The sequence below is a fragment of the Hippocampus comes genome, unplaced genomic scaffold, assembly GCF_001891065.2.
Source record: "Hippocampus comes isolate QL1 unplaced genomic scaffold, H_comes_QL1_v1.1 scaffold17, whole genome shotgun sequence".
In the NCBI taxonomy this organism is placed as follows: Eukaryota; Metazoa; Chordata; class Actinopteri; order Syngnathiformes; family Syngnathidae; genus Hippocampus; species Hippocampus comes.
In genome coordinates this window covers 2,261,203-2,281,144 of record NW_017805002.1, presented here as the reverse complement: position 1 = coordinate 2,281,144, position 19,942 = coordinate 2,261,203, and the positions used below count along the sequence as shown (strand labels likewise).

At 42.9% G+C, this 19,942-nt stretch overlaps 1 protein-coding gene across 3 annotated transcripts in view; it reads left to right on the top strand.

The window, feature by feature from the left end:
• anks1ab (ankyrin repeat and sterile alpha motif domain containing 1Ab) overlaps nt 1–19,942 on the top strand; it is a 45,618-nt gene that overhangs the window by 18,192 nt on the left and 7,484 nt on the right. For 2 of the 3 annotated variants that reach the window (XM_019857201.1, XM_019857210.1), the window contains exons 3-7: nt 5,556–5,671; nt 13,945–14,043; nt 14,582–14,728; nt 18,298–18,405; nt 18,956–19,129. In XM_019857201.1, coding sequence (XP_019712760.1) covers nt 5,556–5,671; nt 13,945–14,043; nt 14,582–14,728; nt 18,298–18,405; nt 18,956–19,129 — 644 coding nt within the window. Of the gene's footprint in view, nt 1–4,722; nt 5,092–5,555; nt 5,672–13,944; nt 14,044–14,581; nt 14,729–18,297; nt 18,406–18,955; nt 19,130–19,942 lie in introns of those variants that run through there. The other variant, XM_019857218.1, reaches the window with a different exon arrangement.

Genomic DNA, 19,942 nt, shown 5'->3' with positions numbered 1-19,942 from the left:
CACACACACACACACACACACACACACACACACACACAAACACACATACACACACACACACTTACAATTTACAGTCCTATACATTTTTCTACACCTGTGCATCAAAGAAAAGCAGCTTCAAAAAGCCTACTTATACGTTTTTGGAAAACCTGCATTTAGTCCTTAGTAAACCAATTGTATGAGTCTTCATCAAAATTAAAAATGTTTTATAAGCATCAAGTCCCTGTGTAATTCCAGTACCTTGGCCCCAAAAAACCCCAAAACAAAATTGCTTGATGCATTTTTTTTCTGCCTTGGGTATCCCCTTATTTAGTGTACAGGAAGTCAAGCCAACCACAGAAACAAATGCTCTTGCTCGACATGACAATAACACTTCATCAACTTCAAAATATACCTTGACCTTCCCCAATAACACATGGACAACAATTTCTTAGTACACTTTTATCCGGAAGCTCTTCCCGGCAGCGTGCTACAGCGTAATGGCTGACTTGATTTGTTCTTCCGATCCGACTGTAGCGGCGACGTTTACATTGCTGTCACAAACCGTTGCCAATAATCAGGTTGCCACTTGTCCCGAATCGTACCTTTAATTGGGAATTAAATGTTGTGTCCTATATTGAACCAATACACAAGCATGAACACTGAATTTAACAATAATGAATAAAATAAAAGACAGGAGGAAGTATTACACAAATAAATATGGTATTGGCGGGAGATACACAGGACCTCCTGCGGACCCGTGAGCATAGCCTACGTGTGGTGCGTTCTCCTCTGCTCTGTGCCAAATCCTCTGTCTGCCTGCACGCAGGCAGCCAATCCCCTTTGCGCTGCCTCTGCCTGATTGTTTTGCATGTTTCCCCCATTTTTTTCATTTGGATTCACAATAATTATCTTCATTTTAGTGATCTTTATTACAGTAAAAGTGTCCCCAGACAGGCTTTGTTACAGATGTTGCAGCGCTCTCCAGTAAATGCATGTCACACAGTATGCTCAAGTTCAGTCTATTCAGACTTGAACATGTATACGTGTTTCTTTTTTTTAATTTCTCTTAAAGTAAAGGTCTCCCCAGTTTTACATGTACAGCATTTTAAAGGCTATTTAATTTTAAGATAGTCTTTTTCAGTCAAGGTATCTCCAGACAGGCTTTGTTTAATTTGCAGCACTTTATATGTATACAAAACAGTAGGCCAGGTCTATATGCTCAAGACTATTAGTATCATTAAGCCTATTAAGTGTTTCATAATTGTGAAAAGTGTTACAGTACAAATCTTAGTTGAATTTACAGCCCTTTTTAATAGGCTATGATCAGGTTCAGGCTACTTCAGGCTATAAAAAAATAACAATGTTTATTGCTTATGAAGCGCTTTAAACTTGAAGTACGTCGAAATGCTTTCTTTGCTTCTCCTTCTTTACTGCCCACCAAGTGACCCCGGGGCCCAGAGGCTAATATGACATGTTAAATAATGTCTCAATTAAAACAAAGCAATTTTGTTTTTTCATATTAAAAAATAGCGGCAAAATGGGCTTTGGTTAGTGAGTCGACCTCACAGTGCAGAGGTGCAGGGTTCAATTCTGGCCCCGGGCCTCCCTGTGTGGAATTTGCATGTTCTGCCTGTGAGGGGTTTCTCCGGGTACTCTGGTTTCCTCCCACATTCCAAAAACATACATGGCAGGTTAATAGAACACTCTTATATTGTCCCGAGATGTGAGTGTGAGCGCAGATGGGTGTTCGTCTCTGTGTGCCCTGCGATTGGCGGGCAACCAGTTCAGGGTGTCCCCGCCTACTGCCCGAAGACAGCTGGGAGAGGCTCCATCACCCCCGCCACCCTTGCGAGGAAAAAGCGGATCGAAAAATGGATGGATGGATGAATAATCGTGATTTCAATGATAGCAAAATAATCCTGAATATCTCTTTTTTTTTTTTTTTTTTTTCATAATTGAGCAAACCCCAATGCGCAACCCCAAAAGTCGATACATGCTCGCTGTTTAATGTCGCAAGATGTCCAAGCATCAAATCGCTCAATGTGCAGCAATCAGACATTTTCTTTGAGGGATACCGTCATGTGTGTGGTTTGGTGTTTTGCTCAATTTGCTACAAGAGTAAGATGAGTGAGTAAGAAGACAGGCCGATGATTTGTTTTCCTTCATCATTTGTGGAGTCTCACAGAAAAAAAAAATGTTATGTTTATGTGTACCCCGCTTGACATATTTACAGTATGATGCAAGGTTGTGTCAAATAACTCCTCAAGCATCCTCTGGGGACCGTAAATCTCATAAGGCATAAGACAGAGCATATTTATTTACATATTTAGGTTGCTTTTGTGTCATCTGGAATTCTGAATTGACATCTAGAGTCTTGCATTTACTAAATATTGTTTTATGTTGCCTCTGACTTCAGAAGGTTGATTTTGTCTATGATTTACTCTCCATCAAGTTGCATCTCCACACACACATTTTTGGTGCATGTCCCTCAGTCTTGATGATGAATTATTCAAGCGTTGGCTTGTTTTTTTGCTGACCCCTGTTGCGTTTTCCCATTTTCTGCCTGAATCATATAAACCAATGGTGTTTCTATCTGACAACATACGTAACCTGCTACAGATACAACATGCTTCTTACGCCATATAGCAGTGTGTAGTATACCATACCATGTTTATTTTTAGGTTTGGAGCTACCGTAGTAACACTTAATGCTATTAAGATCAAAGTCTCCCCAGACTGTGCGTGTCCTTCCTTATTTATTTATTTTTTTTTCACATTGAGATCCAACCTGCGAGTGTGTTGTTGAGCGGATGACATAACAATGTGGTCTGACACGACAGCAGTTTGACTCCTGCCTGTCATGCAACCCACTCCCACTTGCTCTTTGTCAATACACAGGTACAGTACTTCTTACCAGACAATTTGTGTGTAATAACATTAATCTTGCTTAAAAAAAATCCAAATAAAAAAGGGGTTTAGGTCAAAATAAGAAATATGTGGATAGTCATTAGGCTTATGTATACACTGGTTAGAGACATTAGTGATTTTTGAGGTCCTGCTGTATGATTTTCAAAGACATTTTGCCAAGTCACATTTTCCTGTTCTATTGATAGATCATAATACTTAAATTATGTCATATATTTCTCAATTAATCACTTTTATCTGACTCCGACCACCCCGCCGATTGACTTAGCATAAATTTGTATTGTTTGAGGATAAGCTTTTTTATTCCAGGAACTGCACTGGAAGATCAATTAGCTGTTCTACGGGTAAATATATTTGCTCAAAGACCCTGAAAAGTGAATTCAGACATTATTTTTCTAAAAACATTGTTTGAAGAGAATTGCTGATCAAGGGTGCAAAGCGTGAGAACGATTTCATTCTGAACGCTGAATTGTGAAAAATAGCATGAAACTGTTTTGGATCAATTCAGTTTTCCTGATATCTGGGTGTGGCTAACTGGGTGGCTCGATGCACATCAGAGTCAGGCATGAGTTGCCCCTCTTCGCTATATAAGAACTCGAGAGCCGTTGTTCGCCTAAACAGCTATGTGGTGCAACTGCAAGATACAAAGTTATAAATATTTGGCCAATTTCAACCACCACAAGCATTCAGTTAGCTAGCTAGCGAAATATTTTCCTGGATGGCACAATTTACAAAACAGCTTGGTGTCATTATTTGAATTCTCAAGTGCGATGGATTTTGTGTTATTCACGCTACTGTCATACGGTATGTTGGAACGCAAAGCTTTGTGGATACATAACCAGCAGGAAGTATGTACTCAAATGTTGGTCACATCTATAGCGTGAGCCACAGACTGAATATGTGCTTCCGTGACTCCTCCTGAAATGTCTGTTTTACGGACCTACACATTGACATCAACCGAGGAGGTGAGGCCATTGACGAGCGAGCCTCGGAACATACTCGCTTGCGAGCAAGCTGTTGGCTAGCGCTTCTCATTGGGATACATTCCATGGGACACATTCCAGGACTGGAGGTTTTAAGCAGATATATTTTTCGCCGCTCAAACATGAAGGCATGTGAAGGCGTAAGAACGATAATGTGGTATTTGATTGATAATGGACAGTTGAGTGAGGTGAGCCTAATCTTGTATACTTGGCAATTTTTATGAATCAACCTTGGCAGGCTTATTCACGACACTTTTTTTTCTTGTTCTTTTAAGCCCAGTTTTTGCAGTCAACCTCTATCGACCCCCGCACATACTTGTGCCATTTGAGGATGGGTGTCGTCATTCCAGTTAACCCCACCGAATCACCTTGGAACATGCCAGTCAATGCAGTGGGGTTTTTGTCCGTTTTTTTTTTGGCCCTACCTGTGATGTCCTCTCTGCACTGGCAAGCTCAGAGCGCCTCTGCATGTGCATCTCGAATCAGTTAGAGAGCAAGAGAGAGACAGAAGTGTGCATTCATGTGAGAGAGAGAGAGAGAGAGGGAGCGAGTGAGGAAAGGGTAAGGCGAGGAGTGCCCTGTGAGCAGTAAGGTTCTCGGTGTGCCCCCCTCAACCACCATTTGAGCAGTGGCGGGCATGCAGCAAAGCGGCGAAGGAGCCAGGTGGGCTGCGGCGCTCTTCTGCTTCTTCTCCTTCCTGTCAACGTCGCAGACGCTCCGGGGGACGAGCGGCGTCGTGTGAATGCCTCCCAGGACTCCAAACCTCCCCCTTGGGATTATGAAATTAAGGAGTTGAGGACGCGTTCGCTCCTGCAGGATTTTCCAAACAGTGGCGGGCATGCAGCAAAGCGGCGAAGGAGCCAGGTGGGCTGCGGCGCTCTTCTGCTTCTTCTCCTTCCTGTCAACGTCGCAGACGCTCCGGGGGACGAGCGGCGTCGTGTGAATGCCTCCCAGGACTCCAAACCTCCCCCTTGGGATTATGAAATTAAGGAGTTGAGGACGCGTTCGCTCCTGCAGGATTTTCCAAACACACCCAACTACCTACTTAACCTTTGTGGCTCCCTCACACCCCCACTGAAAAATGATCACGCCGGTACCTCAAGTGTACTTTAAGAATGCTGCTACCTTGCTCGTACGAGCCGTGCCCTAGCTCTCAAAGCACTTGACCAATGAAGCCATGGGACTCAGCCAGAGCTTTACAAGTATGTGGTGACCCCCCCCCCCCCCCCAACCCCGACTTTAGGGATAGAGTGTGTTGCTGTGTGAATACCAATGTTTTTTTGTGATGTCTTTGGAGCGACTAGCCACTCTCATGCTTGCACCCACTTGTCTGCTTAGTGGGCCCACTGAAGCCCAAATTTGTCAGACGGGTTCCTCGCTCTCCCTTCACTCTTGCCTGACCGTAACCCGTTAGCCCATCCGGCATCCTTTCTCTTCCTCCTGTATTGTAGCACGTGTGGTGGGAGCCCCGCCGGCTCAACCCCGAGCCCCCTGTTTTTTTCCCAACCCCGGACCCTGCCTTCCCCGAGCCCAGCCTGGTGCTGCTGCACTCGGCTCTGCCTGCGCTGGCCAAGGATGATGTGGCAGTGCCACGTGTCGTCCTCCGAGTGCCGCTGCTACCGGCTCAACGGCTTCTCGCTGCTCAAGCGCTTCCCTCTCTCGGCAGATGGGGCGTGCGGCAAAGCCCTGGACCAGCCGGTTGGTGAGTGGCTGGAGCGAGCTGGGCTGCCGCAGTACGAGGGCAAGTTCCTGCTCAACGGCTTTGACGACCTGCGCTTCATGGTGAGTCACCTGGATCGACTCACCCGCACACCAAGGGCTCGGCTTCCTGCCTTTTTCACGCTCTGCCTTATGACCATATTTTCATTTAACATTAAATTAAGTTGTAATTACAACAGTTATTTAATTCACCAACTGCAAAAAAAAAAAAAGGAAAAGATGTTACTATTTGTAGTTTAGTATTCACAATAAATCAATGAACCAAATCTTTGTTAAGACAAGTGAATGTATTATATATATATTTTTTTTTGCATTTTTTAAAATTAATTCAAGGAGATCATCCATCCATCCATTTAATAATCCGCTCACGATGGTTGCGGGCCAGCTGTCTTCAGGCAGTATAGGCAGGGTACACCCTGAACCAGTTGCTAGCCAATTGCAGGGCACACAAAGACAAACAATCATTCACACTCACAATCACACTTAGGGACAATTTAGAGTGCTCCATTGACCTGCCATGCATTTTTTGGAAAGTGGGAGCAAACCGAAGTACTCGGAGAAAACCCACGCAGGCATGGGGAGAACATGCAAACTCCACACAGGAAGGCCGGAGCCCACATCGAACCCACGACCTCTGCACTGTGAGGTCGATGCGCTAACCAGTGCGACCACCGGGCCGCCCTAATTAACCATTTATCTAAAAAAATAGTTTTTGCGTTGATGTATTTTTTGTTATTATTTTTTAAAATATTATTTACAACACATTAATTCACCAAATTGTTTATTTTACTAATTTTTTTATTCAAAATAAATCAATTTACCAGGCGAATGAATTTCGAATACATTTTAACCAATGGAAAACAGCAGCGAACTTATTCATTATTCTTGTATTGCGGGTGGGCCGCATGTGTGTCATCCGGGCCCTACTTTGCCCACTCCTGATTGAACCCCCCTTGTCCTCCCTTCACCTCTGTGCAATGCATGACCCTGCCAAGATTGATGATGACCCCCCCAACAGCTCCTCATCCTCCTCTTTCCAACAGGGCGCATAGGCCGCCATCATTGGCAAGACAAACAGCCATCAAAAGCCATTAACTTTTTTCTCCACCATTAACAATTAGATGATCTCATTCCACAGTCCTTGGAGCTAAAGTGGAGCTCATTTTTAATGCGCTGCAGCTTCTTCCGATACACTCTGCATGCTCCCGATATGTGAATACCACCCCAGCGTACTGTTTCACACTGTGAGAGCAGACATATTGGGAATTTCTGCTCACAAAATAAAACAACCTCCAGGTGGCCTAATATCAAGTTTGTAATATACTTTTGTCAAAATAGCCCAAGGATCAAAATTCATTGCACACTCAACATGTTTTAGGGGCCTAGCTCATTCCACTCCGTTAACTGCTGAGCCAATGGCAAGTCCAGCTTTTCTTATCGTGACAACTGACTCTTTCTTGTCATTTAAGCGTATGCGTAACAAAGCCTGCTTGTTTTCCCAGGGTGTAGGGTGAAAAGTGCAAGTGCCCGTAAATACATCCATCCATCCATTTTCAAAACCGCTTATCCTGATCAGGGTTGCAGGAGGGTGCTGGAGCCAATCCCAGCTAACTTCGGGTGAAATGCGGACTACCCGTTGAACAGGTCGCTTATCAAAAGCAACAATGCAACAAAAGCATTTTAAGAAAATTATGAAAATTATGTTATGTAACAGTGGGGCAGAAGTGCAAAACAGTTTGTTCACTGGCACTCATTCAGAAGCAGGATTTTTTTTTTTTCATGAGTTTCAAGCAAAAATTTGAGTTATGGGCACTAGCTATGGTGACAGCGATTTCACAACAAACAGAGGTTTGGCAAATAGTGAGCAGTTCTTCAAAAAAAGAAGCTAAATGCTTGCTTCAAAATGCAACCAAAGCACATTAACTTTGTCTTACGAAATTCAGATAGCTTAATGCTGACACACAATGAAAAACTAACCGGTATTTGAACACAAGCTGTAACAACTCAGGCAAACTGTTAAAAAACAAAAAAAAACCTGATTATACTTAATATTACTGCAGCTTAATTCAGACAATCTTCTTCTGTGTTTTATCCTCAAATTTACATTTTTTTATGTCTGTACTATACCACCCCATTTTGGCAAAGGCACACACATCAGAATGAGCAGCACAATCTCCATTAAAGTATCATGATGCACAAACTGTTCAATTCTTTACATTCCATTAAATGATATAATTACAGTGTAGTGTCATAAAGTTCAATGCTGTACAGTGACATCTTTGTTTTTGTAAAACACATTACAAAAACGTTCGTGTTTTTGGGAGCTCTGGAACGGATTATTGGCATTACCAATCATTTCAATGGGGAAAGATGATTTATGATAAGAGTGGAGTGTACACATGAAACAAATTAAACTTGTAAGTCAAGGTGCAACTGTAAACATGTACAAGCAATTAAAAAGATGTCTGGATGAATGTTCCATATGATGTTCCCTTTAAACGATGAGCACACAAATTGGTGCATCTGGAAAGTAAGGCCATACTCAGAACCTCCACCTTAATTACATATTAATCAGCTGATTTAACTGCACCTCACTGCCCACAGCACGACTAAAAGCATTATCGTGTTTTATTTGATTTGTTTGTTAAATTGCAGAGAAACGTGCCTTTGACGTCGTTCGCTCCCCAGGTCAAACGTTGGCCGTCGTGCCGTAAATAACGGCGCCCCGAGGGGCTCCGAGCGAGCATTTGAGCTGCTGTTGTGTTACGTCACCTTGTCACGCCGGAGTTCGGCTCAGTGGCGTGGTGGGGAGCTGCTCCGTGACCTCTTTCACAGACAAGCTTTAGCTTCAAGTAGCATGAAGTGGCTCTGCTGAGAAACCCAGCAAACGAATGACCAAAAAGAAAAGAAAATAACCCTGTCTGGAATTAAAATAAGATTGAAAATGCATTTGAATCCTGTTTTTAACACTAGTCTGCTTGGATAAATGCACTAAAAAATTAGTCACCACATGCCAACTAGTGGGGCACTGCGGCCTACATATAATGGTATTGACTTTTATGTACTTTTCAGTGGAATTTCTTTGACTCGTGTATGCATGGCCATTTGTTACTAGGAAGAATTCTATGGGCAAAACACCATTCAAAAAAGACTGATATACACCAAGTCGTGTTGACAATGCAATTTTCATGGCTACAGGATGTTAGCTAAAGGGCAAAGTTGTCTCACACAACAGAGAGCAAAGCGAGATGCGTAAGTAACACAGAAAATGAATAGTTCAAAATGAATAAATATTAGTTCCTATTGTAGAACAGTGCCAACAACTGTAATAGTTGTGTACTGTCCAATTTGAAACAGCAAGGCCAAAACACCAAATGTATCACATTTTTAGACATTTTCAGGGGAATTGCTTTGATTTACATATAAGTACAAATTGCATTGGTTTGAATATATTTGCAAACGACTGACTGTTCTGCAACAGTGCCATCTGCTGGTTATGGTGGGGCTCTGCCCCGAATGTAAAATCCCGAAACATTAAGTCATTTTTAAATTGTTGACTGGATACATATTTGACCCACATTAGTCAATATAAAGTTTACACCCCATAAATCGCTCCCATATATGTAATGTGCATTACAAACCCTATCTTAAAAAAATAAGATTTATATGTGACAAATATGAAGTTGGTAAAAGTGTCCCGGTGTTAGACTGGATGATTCCGTGCAGGAGGGAAGATTTCCCCAACATAATGTGATGCGCACTATGGATCATTAAGCATTCTGATGTTCATTTGTGTATGACGCCTCATGTGTCTGCTGGACCTGACACATCGGCTAGATAAATGATGGGCTCAGCGAGGCAAACGAGCCACACTAAGAGAACGCCGATGCCATGCTTGTAAACAACGGCAAAGGTCAGACGAGTCGGTTAGATGGGGCGGATGTTTCATCGCGTGCCCTTTAACATGCTTCTAGATTCATCAATGCTATCAAGCAAAAGTTCTCCAGTAGGGGGCAGCACATTTCGGAACCACTTTGGTAGTAGTACCAATTTAGGCTTGACCTGGAACTTAAAATGACTGTTTGAAAAAAAAAAAAACAATAAAAGAGCATATTAAAAATCCACAAAATGAGGTCCACCCCAACTTTTTTTCTACATTTAAACCCCTCAAATTTTGGGGGTCAGTTTGAAACCACAATATACATATTCAAAGTCAGCGTGTTGGCAGTGCATGTGAGCTTGAAGCTTGTGTAATTCCGAAGCTCATTTTGAGGATTCGTAGCGGGCGAAGTCAAGTCTGAGTTGTCCGTGCCGCATGAGAAGTTTCCCCCAGCGGCCAGGCCCGCGGAGCAGAGCGAGCGCATGAGCGGTGAGGCTCTCCGCCGCTCGTGACGACTGCACCAAGAGACAGCTTTTGAGGGATCATGAATTATGAACAGCTGTGTGCCCATTCTCATCATTTTCACACGACGATTAGCATTTTCCCCTGGAAGTGGGTCGCTCATCATTGGTGCAGGAGTCAGGTTTTTTTTTTGTTAGTATTTTTTTATTGTTTCGTGTGTGAACATTTTATTGCTTTAACGTCCGAGCTATGATGTGGCAAATCGTCCACCTGAGAACTGTACATGTCGCACATTCGTCTCGCGCATAAATATTGCATTCGATCGTGCTGCTTTCAACAAAAACGCTGCAATGTGGACATGAACAGGCTCAAGTCTTGATGACGTTCTAAGGAGAATCTTATTTAGAACCATTTTTGAAATCTTATTCATTGGGTGTGTGCATCTCTCATTGAAAAGATGATTGGGATGTGTAGAGTATGGATCTCAACACATTCAATGCAATAAAAATTAAAGTGGGGGTCTTTGAAAGTGGAACGAGTGGATTCGATTCAGTGGGATTACTCTTTGATTTTGGTACTACTCAGTTCAAGAGGGTATGACGCAATGAGTTTCTTGCCGTTGTTTTACATTTACACAGATCTATAGGTATATGGGCTGCAATATGATATTCAAGGACGTGACATTTTAAAGGTGACTAATTTGATTCGATGCACTCACATCTTTTAAAACAAAACAGATTTTCAAATTCAAATCATTTTTTGTTACGGTCCAATGATTTACAGTGAATCAATTAAGCAGATGAATTAATTCCAAATTAACCCTTTCAAGGACAGTGTTTACAAAAGTGGACAGCTTATCATTTTATCAGGTGACAGGGTGCATGAAATGGTGAAAAGAGAAAAAAATTGAAAATCTATTGGCCGTTTAAAGCTCCTCTCCTCATTTCAGTATAGTCCATTGGAACCATTATGTCACAAAATTGCACCAAAGCAATACTTATACATTGGACAGGGCTTTGGCCTGAATTCAAAAACAGCAGCTTTTCAGCTACTAGGGATATGTGGGGAGCCCCCCCGTGGCCAGGGAGCCCCAAGCAGCCATTTAGTTGGCTAATGCCTTTGGGCCAACTCTGGACGTGAACACACAAAGCGTAACACGTCGCAGTGCCCGCCAAGCATTTTCAGAAAATAAAAATAAAGACAATTTGGCATACGGGTCAAGAGAGCGATGCTAATTTTGCACGCGCACGCAGCGAGACGGAGGAGCGCTAGCACGGCTTCATCATCATCATCAGCAGCAGCAGCAAGTCGCCGCACATCACATCAATAGCGGCGTGCGGCTCATTAGCTATGCAAGTACTCAAGCGTACATTTTACCGTCACATGACGTCAAAGACGTTGAGCCAGAGCCTCCTGAGGCGTTGTCGAACCGGGAAGAATCTATTTCAGGCGCCTATCCTGGATTTATGGCTGGCGACCTTTTATTAATCGGGCTGCAGTGGGGCTTTGAGGCCGAGCCAGCGGCGCGGAGGAAAGACAGAACATTTTAACATTCTTGGCTGGAAACAATCAATATGCAGCAGTACGCACCGGGGAGGGGAAAAACGCTTAGATGCACATTTTCCAGGCTCACTCTCACGGCTCCATTCAAAATCACTCTGTATTCACTATACACAGTAGCTGTCTGGTATAAACTATCTGAAAGCAGTACTTCGGTATAAGTACAAGTATCCTAACAGAAAATAGCATTGGTATGAGAAAAAGTCACCTTGTACAATTTTCCTTGAATAAAAGTCTTGATGTGTCTTAACATTTGATGTACTTGAGTGACAAAAGTAATTTGGTCTGGACATTTTTTAATGACTTTTCTCAATGTGCTAACACTGTTACCACAATATCTGAGCTAATGTGAATACAACTGATTAGATCATTTAGGACAGAATGCTCTTTTTTTTCAGATTTGTGTACATTTTTACAGTACACACATGCATCAATTATCTGAGCCGCTTCTCCTGATGAGGGTCGCGGGATGTGCATTTTAATGTAATCAGTATTTATGTATTTATTATTATTATTATTATTATTATGATTTTATTTTTTATATTTATTTTTTTTGCTGTATTTTATTTGGCGGCTGTGTTAACTATACATGTTACTATGTAAAAATCCCAATATAGTGATACGAGAGTAGAGGATGAGTGAATAATTATGAACGCAGCGTTCTGAATCATACACTTAATCCCTACTCCCTAACTACTCCATAAGGATTTTTAATGGAATCCAAACCAAACCATAGTCCACCATATATATAGAAAACACCTAAATGTCTCTCTGGACAAGGATCTGCTTAATGAAGCACAAAATGTTCCTCGTTTCTTTGACTGTTTCAATGAAAGCATCTCGTGCGGACACGTCCACCAAGGCTTTCTTTGTTCCCGACACGTCGTACCGCATTACATTGATCTCACCGCGCCATGCACAATTTATTTGACTTCATTGTCCTCCCACTCGCCTCGTGTCAGGCGTGCGCTAAACACTTTGGTGTCGCATCCCGATCCGTGTTTGCACTGAGTGGTACATTTAAATTACCAGGAGTGTAAAAGTACAACATGTACTTGTATTCCGGTGGTTAGGATGAGACGTTTGGTGAGCGGTCAGCAAGTGGACGTTATGGCCTGTTTTTGGCTGCCAACCAGTCCAGGGCATACCCAGCCTCTTGACCAAAGACACTTGGGATAGGCTCCAGGTCACGCGTAACACTAATGGGACAAGCGGCATGCAATATACACTGAAAAACTGCTGCACTGTTTGCCTAACCCATTCGCTGCCTTTTTGAGCAGCTTGTGTTACTTTTACCCAAGGTTGGGTTCATTGTTTTGACCGATCAGATTGGGTTGAAGATTGAATTCGGGCACGTTCAAGATCTGAAGCCGGGTGTCAGTATGGACGCAGTTTTTTGTTGTTCAGTAACATCGCTGACCTTGGACACGGGATTGCAGTTCAAATCCCGAAAAGGTAAATTGTGTTCTTGGGCAAGACGCTTCACGCCAAGGGTGCCCATCACGTTTAACGTGATCGATCGGTATCACCGATGGCACAGGCAAAAAAAGGCAATCTGAAGGGCCGAGAGAAGCATTGTAAAATGGTACATGTGTCTCTCTTGTGTCTACTTTATTTTACTGTTTCGTTCATCTTAGGTGCCGTTATGGCGGTTGTTCATCACGGCATGCATGTGCAAGTGTGTGCGTATGCACACGTGCACAATTGCAGGAGTTTGTTTGATCGAAAAGTAGATCTTAGGTCAAAAAAGTTTGGGCACCCCTGCTTTGGGCCATATGCTGATTCCAAGCCACTGCTGCTTTTCAGCCCAGATAAAAATGCGTGGGTTGCATCAGCAAAGTGACCCCTGACGGGGCCAAAATGTTTCTTCTTCTCAGAAAATGTTGGTAATAAAATCAGTTTTGTTTTTCACAGCTAAACTGATAAGGTGGTCACCAATTTCTTGGTAGCTTTAACTCATCCGTTTGGGTCGTTTTTATTCCTCCTTGGATCAAAATCTGAACTCAACGTGCTGGGTCAAATCCTCAACCCAATGCACTGGGTCTAAATTACCCAGCATCGTGTCAGTCCCTTTTGGACCCAACACTGGGTTTAAAATTTCATACAATTTGGGTTACTTTTAAACCAGCAGTTTTAAGAGTATTGAAATTTAGGTGGATGGTTGGATGGCAAGTTTGATTGATGGATGCTTGCTCAACAAATAGCAATCGACGTTTGGTCCACCATTTGGTCCGCTACTACTATGGCTTGGAGTGCAACAGAAGCATGGCAGGAAGTCAGATGGCTCAGCTAGTTCACCAAACTTCAATATACTGATTGGTGGAATCAATAACTTGATCAATAACGTGTGTGTGTGTGTGTGTGTGTGTGTGTGTGTGTGTGTGTGTGTCGTAGCATTCAATTGAAAGTGTCTCCTGTGTTTGCGTACGTGCAGGGAAGTAACGTGATGGAGGATCAGGATCTGCGAGACATCGGGATCACCGACCCAGGACACAGGAAGAAAATCCTGCACGCGGCACGTGGATTACCAAAGGTACTTCAATTCCAGCAAATAAACACGTTTTTTTTTGGGGGGGGGGGGGAATAAATGTTCTCTGTTTCTGTGTGACGCTTTGAATTTATTGTCATGAGATTTATGGTGTCCACAGCATGCATGAGGAAGCAGTTATTTGACACTACTGTGCATTATGAATGATTTAAGGCGGGCTAAACACATACGGATGATCGGAACAAATTTGAGGATTTTCTCACTCTTTCGATCAATGTCAGCAAAAGTCCAGTTGATGAATGCCTGTAAAGGATCATCCTGAGTTTGTGGTGTGGGGTGTGGGGTGTGCTCTTTTTTTTCTGAACTGCTGGAAAAATGACAGCAGGGGAGTGGCTGCTTGAGGAATGAATTCTTCCAATCCGAAATCACATTTACAAGCGCGCCACCCCTCACTCTTTCCATCAATCAGAGTTCAGCAACGTCACACATTCAACTGGTGCCTGACTCATCGTTATGTGTGTATCTCATTTAAGTTTGGTTCGAGGAGGCCAGAGGACACTCACCTATGCTGTCCTTGCTGCAGGTCAAAGCTCTGGGCTGTGATGGTAGCACATCTCTGGCCTCGTGGTTGGACGGCCTGGGCCTGCACGAGTATCTGCCCAACTTCCTATCCAGTGGCTACCGCACGCTGGAGTGTGTCAAGAACCTGTGGGAGCTGGAGATCATCAATGTAAGCGGGCACCAGTGAATGACACCTCGCTGTTTCAAAAACTGATGTATGCACAAAAGTTGAAGCCACTTACCAGAAGAGGCTACTGAGTGATGAGAAGTCTTAAGACTTGGTGAAGCAGCATGTGGTTTATTGTCTAAAGTTTTAATAGAGATCAAAATGTCAGATATTTCCATCTGGATTGGATCCACAGTCACAATGCATTCAGCGAGTAGTCACACCCATTTTTGCATTCCAGACTTATTCCAAAACCGAAGAAAAATTACAATTCTTAAAATTCTACACTACACATCATAATACTGTACATCATGAACATTTGTTCTCAAATATATTAGAACTGAAAAAACTAAGAAATCCCATGTATGTCAGTAATAAATATGTTATTAATGCACCTTTAGCAGCTATGTCTAGTTCATTTTGAAGATCAGGCCACAAACTGTGCACACGTTTTTGGGGCCAATCCTCTCCAAACAACGAATCGAAACCACTTTTGGAATAAGTCTGTCACAACAAATTGTGGGGAAAAAAGTGAAGCACCGTGAATGCTTTCCAGATATCATTAGAAGCAGGTTTTGCCTGTCAAATTTTATACAATTATTCAACTTAGTGGTCGAACCAAGATGAAAAACATCCAGCTGTCTATGGGTGCTAAACAAACAACTGTGAAGCAGAGAAAGCTGAGACGTTTGTCTCGTCTCACCTGGCCTGGGGTAGGAGCACCGCCCTTTATTTGGGAGGCACATGAAAACCAGCGACCGTGAAAGTAAATGTATAGACAGATAGTAGCTCCTTTCTAACCAAGGTAAACTGAGGACACCCTGTACTCCGCTCTCTCACATTTGTGTGTTTGCCCTTTTTCAAAGCCCTCCAAAAATGTTTTGCTTTGTGACTCACATCAGCTCGGGCTATCATAAATAATTTACTCTCTCTAGTATCATTTGTAGAGGAAATCACAATCAGCCATTGTAGCAAAAATAGCGCAATCATGAATTTTACCCCTACGAGTGTTTCCTTTCGTTAGCGTGGTTGCAGCAGAGCAGAGGTTGAGAACACCAGTGCGTTGCCATGGTTACGTTGCACAGACTTTCTTTAAGCGTCCCGTCTTTTTTTCTTCTTCTTTTTTCTTTATCTTCTTACATCGCCGCCATGCTCTGCAGCATCTCGCAGCAAATCGAGCGTGGCCGTGACCTACAAACCGCTTTACGTTCCCGCACGCCATCTTAAGTGCTTTATTATTGGGGTTCACACAACCTCTAACCCCCGTGGGAAAGCGAGACTTCCAGACCAGTTCTTACCCTAGACGAGATGAATAATTGAAGGCTTCAGACAAAAAGAGACACGCGCGACGGCGACGTCTGTTGTGGAGGGTCTAGTAAGCGGCAAATATAATTGCACGAGGAACTTTAATAACGGACGCGAGTGTGCTAATCGGCAATTAAGCAAATTTATGCGATAGAAAAGAGTTTTGACTCCATAAAACTAACAACCTCTGACGAGTACGATCACGGTTTAACAGAGGGGAACATGCTTTGAGAAGGCGAGCGACTAAAAGAGGATTGAACTACCGTACGGGTTGGGCTTCTTCACTGAAAAGTGGACAGGCGTGGCGAGTAGTCAAATAAAAATCTGTGAAACTGGAGTTGAAAAGACAATACAATGTCAAATCTGTTATTTTGCGGTATCTCATTGGAAGAAGTGGCTCTTATTCTGGTGCCTTGGGTAAGTAGGGCTGTTTAGGTTAGCGATGGATTTAAAATGGTTGCAGTTTGCTTCCCTGTGTGAACAGTTGTAACTAATCTCATTCCAGTTGTTTAATTTAAAGCTTGACTAAGGGGAAGGCTGAAAATTTGTTAGTAGTCAGTTAGTTTTGTGTAGTGTAGACGTTGTGGTTAGTCACTCAGCAATTAGCAGTCAGTTCGTTAACTAGACTGCCAAGTTACTGTTCAGTTGGTTCGCCAGTTAGTTGGTCTGTTGGTCGTTGGTTAGTCTGTTAATTAGGTTGATAATTGATTGGGAGTCAGTTGCTGCAGTTTGTCAACTTTGTCAGACATTGGGCTCCATTTTCGTAGACAGACAATAGTAACTAATCTTCATTTTTTTCCCATGCAGAGCAAATCTAGTTTATCTTGTTCGGGGATTTGGCAAACAGCGCTGTGCAATGCTGCGCGTTTCGGCGTTACATGCCCCCGACGCACCCGACAACTTGGTGACAGAAAGTGGACTAAACCTTAGACTAGGGGTTCCCAACCACTTTTTTGGCTTGTGCAACCTTTTTGTTACACCATCATGAGTACCCTGTCACTCATATGTGTTGATGAGTTTCCATAATTAGAAAGTAACTTTAAAATAAATATGTTGACCAAAAACCCTAACCCAGGAATAAAACACTGAACATGAATAAGATTCAGACGCTCAGCAGTATTTTTTCTTTTTTTCAGTCAACTGAGTTTTAATGAGACACCTGAGTTGACACACAGCTGTTGTGATTTTGGCGCAGCTGTGCCAAAAGTTACTGATCGGCGAAACTAATTGTTAAAATGATTCCATATACCCCTTGTAATGTACTCACGTACTATAAGGGTACACGCCTTAGACCAGCTAAAGGCAGGTCTAAGTTGTGGCGCAGGTGGTCGAACAGAATTTTGGTGAATTTGATCCAAATGCAGGACAGATTCTGGTGGCACACGTGGCCACAAATGATCACGTTGGTAGGCGTTCTACGAGGGCTCACAGCAGTGATCTGTGACCACCCTGGCCCACTTTACATTAGCTGCATATGGAGGTCTGCTTGCAGCTCCTCGGCGTGCTTTGATCTTTTTGCATGGACTCCAGCGAGTCTGTTTTGTGCTTCCACAATATCTTTGAATTCAAACGGAATGAGGTCAGGTAAGTCGACTGTGTTCACCCCCACAATGGTGCATAATCCCCTTTTTGAAAATAAGAAAAGAAAGAAAACTCCAACTATGCTCACAGTGAGACTTCATTTTGCGCGAGATTTAAGATGGGCGCAAAAATAGAGCCCAGTGAGTTAGTCAGTCATTGGTTTACTGTCAGTCAATGAGTCCATTGATCATTTAAACGGTCAGTTATTTGGTCGGTTATTAGTCAGCGATTATCAGTGATTCGTTCATCACTTAGTTCCTGTGACAGTTACTCATTCAGTCAGTGAGTCAGTTTCTTTGCCATTAAGTCCGGCAGTTTGTTAGTTTTCAAAATGTCAATCAATCAGTCACTTGGTTAATTGGTCAGTCAGTCGGTCAGTCAATGTCTGACTGTGGTACAGCAACTGTTTGTGGCAGGACTGTATTTCTTATTTTGCGAGCGAAATGGGCTCACTGTGTTATTTAAGCACGATGCACAAAGATGCTTCGTGAATTATGGAGCATTCCCGGGAAAGAGACAGGAGCGTACTCTAAACTGATGGTAAAACAGATTGAAGCTGAATTATTGATGGTCAGTCATGGGGGCGTGTTCCGTCGACTCAGTGGGTTTTAGAGGCCACGCTTATGAGTTTTTGTTTGCAAATGGCTGCTCGGATACGCCTTGTTGGATTCTCTTTGCTGCCGTAGGTCATCAGGGTGGGTCCGCTGGGTCACAGGAAGCGGATCATCGCTTCTCTGGCTGAGAGACCCTACGAGGAGGCACCCTCCAAGTCCCGACGCCTGTCTCCTATCATGGTGAGGACCATATTACTACTTCAAGTCCTCATGGCTTTTTGTAGGTCAAAGTTTGAATATCAGTGATTTCACATTGCTTCCATGTGAAAACAAACAATATTTTTTTCTAAGTCAAAAAGCAATGCACTCAAAATTGGATATTAAGTATCATAATGTAGTACTCAAGCACAGATTTTGGTGGCACTTTGAACAGTTGAAAAGGCAAGAGGTCAATTTCAGTTACCGTAGTTTGGAACACTTTCCAAAGTCTCTCTCTCTCTCTCTCTCTCTCTCTCTCTCTCTCTCTCTCTTTCACTCTTTTTTAACCCAATTTTAGACAATAGAAAAGCAAAAAGAGACAAACGATCACCACTTGGTAGAAGCAGCACTTTTTAAGACCAAGATAACATGCCAAAAGAAACCTTGAATTGTAGCCCTCAGCAAAAATCGCTGTTGCATTTTTGAAGATAAATGTTGGATTCAGATCAAGAAAGCTCAAGGGCGACATAGCTGTCTAAACATTGTACCATCATGTGATGTTTGTTTTTGTGCGCCTTTTTATGCCTCTCAGTTCCACGACCTCCTGTCCCAGACCACTTGCCCCTTGGGCCAGATGGACCCCTACACCAGTCGCTCCATGGACATGCTGCTGCCCCTGGCCGAAGCCGACCGGCGGCGGCGAGGAGGACTGGAACAGGACTGTAGCATCTCTTTGCGTTCCTACTGTGAGCGGCCGCGCTCTGTTGTGAGTTCCTCCTTCGTTTACGTCCTTTGATCGTTTCTTTGTAGAGATTTACAACCACTTACTGGAGAACTTTACAAATTTAGCACACTCCTGTTCAAATGCCAGACTTTTGTGACTAAAAAGAAAACTTTTCCCACGATGACTGGGATCGATAAACTGTAGCACTCATTTTATTTATTTATTTATTTTTTGTAATATCTCTTCGTGAGGCAATGTAAAAATTAACAACTGATTTTGTGTATATAAGTGCACGTCAGCCTCACAGTGCAGAGGTGCTGGGTTAAATTCCGGCTCCGGCCTTCCTGTGTGGAGTTTGCATTTTCGGATCGTACAAGCGGATCGTAAAATGGATGGAGATATATACATATATACATACAGGTATAGATAGATAGATAGATAGATAGATATGCACACACACACATACAGTTAACATTTAGAACAAACATAACAGAAATAAAATATTTATCATCATAATAATAATAACAACCTGAATAATAAAAGGCAAACATATTTGTTGTCATTTTATTATCATTCATATTGCTTAGATAGAGTGGAATGTAATTTTGCAATGATGCGTTGCTTTGAGGTTTTAACGATGCAAAGACTAAGCTGGTGAAGCCGCACAACATCCCCGTCAATGCATTCATCTCCACAGATGTGTCACATGTGTCAGTAAAGTCCTGGCTAGCGAGTTGACTTAACACGTGAACCCGGCCAGCATCTGGGTCCCGCTGTCATGAACTCTCACAGCTCTTACATGACGGCTTGCTCGGTCCTCAGGTGAAAGCGCTAAGAATAACTTCACCGCCACTG